The sequence below is a fragment of the Postia placenta genome, assembly GCF_002117355.1.
Source record: "Postia placenta MAD-698-R-SB12 unplaced genomic scaffold POSPLAscaffold_30, whole genome shotgun sequence".
NCBI classification, from domain to species: domain Eukaryota; kingdom Fungi; phylum Basidiomycota; class Agaricomycetes; order Polyporales; family Adustoporiaceae; genus Rhodonia; species Rhodonia placenta.
The window spans coordinates 21,672-24,505 of record NW_020169861.1 but is presented as its reverse complement, the minus strand read 5'-3'; the positions used below and the strand labels follow the sequence as shown (position 1 = coordinate 24,505).

The window sequence follows — 2,834 nt, the reverse complement described above, 5'->3', positions numbered from 1 at the left end:
CAACAACAACACCTTTTTTACCAGCAGGCATACTAGCAGGCAGAGTTTTAGCCAAAGCACTACCAACAGCACCACCAGCAGCTATTGCAGCACTTTTTGGATCAACACTAATTTTTTTTGATTCATTATTTTTCTTACCACTTTCATTGTCAGATCCATCAACATCAGTAGTATCACAAAATATTGTATCTAAAATATCAACAAAAGGAAATAAATATAAACTAATATAAAAACATAAATAATAGAAAATAAATTTTTGTATCAATTTAATATATTTATTATTAGAATACGTAAATTTATTAAAAATAAAATTAAATATTAAAAAAGAAATACCAAATTTAATTAAATCTAATACCAAATTAAAATAATAAATTATAAAAATCATTAAAATAGTAATAATAATATAAAATAAATTATATAATAAATCTTTGTTCCAGTAGTCTATTAGATTGTAAAATCTTAGTTTATTAAAATATCTTTTCATCATTTTGTTTATTTACTTGTATAGTTTAAGAACTTTTAACTTAAGGATATTAATTTCCACCCCAGTAATATACAGCAATAAATAAGAATAACCAAACAACATCCACAAAAGAGCGGCGTAGCCGAGGGGGTACTCTATCTTCTACTCTGGAGTTTCTGTTAGTTTATAAACCATTGATGGAATGATATATGGTTTGACAAGGGATTCAAAATGAGGAACAGATTTTGCCCATATATATATTCTATTTCTTCCGTGAACTGAGCATTTTAAATTAAATTTCTCAGAAAGAACGTCAGCTAAGAATTGTACATGAGGCAAAGTAAATCCATTTGTATTTATATGGAACCCTGGAACACATTTACCACCATCGTCCATAACCCAATATGCTAAAGAGACAGGTGTTAACAAATCTCCAATTGTTGCTGGTATCACTTTTGTACCTTCTGGGTAAAAAAGAGTGTATAAGGCATTAAATTCAGGAAGAGATTTAGTAGAGAAAGAAAAATATTTATAAACTTTACCTTTAAATACCGCATCCTTTTCTGGCATTGATGTAAGATGACAATAATTTTGGTTTTTAAAAATATCAAAAACATGATTAACATATTCTTTATGAATTATGCTTTGTGCAAATTGAAAATAAGTATTCCCATTTTTATATTTTTTAACTAATGTTCCATCACCTAAGATTAAACCAATTAACATTTGGTTGAAGAATCCGGTATTTGGAGTTTCGTTTGAACTAAAGTTTCTTTTCATACCTTGAACTATTGGGTATTTCCTACCTTTAACAACACAAAATAAACTAGATAATCCAGCTACTTCGGGTGTAGTTAGACCTATGTCAGTACTACCACCACCCCAATAGTAAACGGCAATAAATAAGAATAACCAAATAACATCAACCATGTGCCAGTAAAGTATTGCTGCTTCAAATCCTTGATGATGAGAATTTGTAAGATGATAATTAATTAATCGAATAAACGCAACTGCAATGAATATAGTTCCTATAATAACGTGGAATCCATGTAGACCAGTTGAGGCATAAAATGCTGACCCATAAACAGAATCTGAGAATGTGAATGCAGCTTCTGAGTATTCGTAATATTGTAAACAAGTGAAAATTACAGCTAATACAATTGTAAGAAGTGTTCCTAATATAGCACCTTCTCTATTACCTTGGATTAAGGCATGGTGTCCATATGTTACAAATGCTCCACTTGATAATAATAAAATTGTATTTAGTAATGGTATAGCAAAAGGATCTAAAGCTGTTATACCTTGTGGTGGCCATACTCCACCTATTTCAATTGCAGGAGATAAACTAGAATGGAAAAATGCCCAAAATACACTTAAGAAAGCAAAAACTTCACTAATAATAAATAATACTACACCTATTGTTAATCCTTTTTGTACTTGAGTAGTATGACATCCTAGATAAGTAGCTTCTGCTACAATATCTTTAAACCATAGTGCCATAGCAGAAGCTGTTAATGCAAAACCTAAACTTAAGATAGCACCTCCATAAGGATATCCATGCATATACATTACTCCACCTATAGCCATATTTAATAGTGTAAAACTAACTAATAAAGGCCATGGTGAAATTTCTACTAAATGAAACGGAAAATTTTGAATTAAGTTTCTATTGATACTCATTAATTTTAATCTTATATATATTTAATATATTATTACACCAAAGTAGAGACTTATTACTAATACTTAGAATAAATTATTCTAGATAAAAAATGATTGATTTTATTATTTAATTAGAATATAATTTAAACAATAATTTTAAAACAAATCTTAGCGGCATATTGCCGCTTTAGAAAAAGATTTATATATTAGTATATAGTCAAAGTACACAGATTACCGTGTAGGTTTGGTTGCTTAGAGTAGTATTGTTAATACTATTCTTTTAAAAACAAAAACAATTATAAAGTTAAAATGTAAATACTGAAAAGTATTTCTCCCTCCTTGGCGCTGGCGCGGAAGCCAGCGCAAGGGAGCGAGTGAAACTAATACATTAGCTAATATACTAAAGAATAAATATAATTTTGAAATTTTCGTCTTAATTATATTAATTTTACTATTTGCCTCCGCCAGCTGGCGGAGAGGAAATTTCTCTATCCCCTCGCTCGCGCCATCGCTCGCTCGCGCCTAGCGGCAGCCTAGCGGCAGCCTAGCGGCAGCCTAGCGGCAGGCAGGCATGGATGTTAGATTAAATTTTTCCAAAAGAAAATTACCATACACAATAAATATTATAGATATCACTGCGTTTATAAAAGTATAATTTAATATTAATAAGGAAATTGCTAATTGAGTAAAAATATCCATCAAAGATCTCTCT

General features: G+C 30.1%; 2 protein-coding genes across 2 annotated transcripts; both read right to left on the bottom strand.

Annotated features, from left to right (window-relative positions):
• Positions 1–625: 625 nt before the first annotated feature.
• Positions 626–1,243, bottom strand: POSPLADRAFT_1160965 (hypothetical protein; the record flags this gene model as incomplete). Its single annotated transcript, XM_024487624.1, has 1 exon — positions 626–1,243. The coding sequence occupies one exon, from the start codon at positions 1,241–1,243 to the stop codon at positions 626–628; it is 618 nt and encodes a 205-aa protein (XP_024332915.1).
• A 96-nt stretch (positions 1,244–1,339) lies between these two features.
• Positions 1,340–2,143, bottom strand: POSPLADRAFT_1160968 (hypothetical protein; the record flags this gene model as incomplete). Its single annotated transcript, XM_024487625.1, has 1 exon — positions 1,340–2,143. A coding segment is annotated over one exon (804 nt), but the record flags the coding sequence as incomplete, so codon positions are not given.
• Positions 2,144–2,834: the final 691 nt, after the last annotated feature.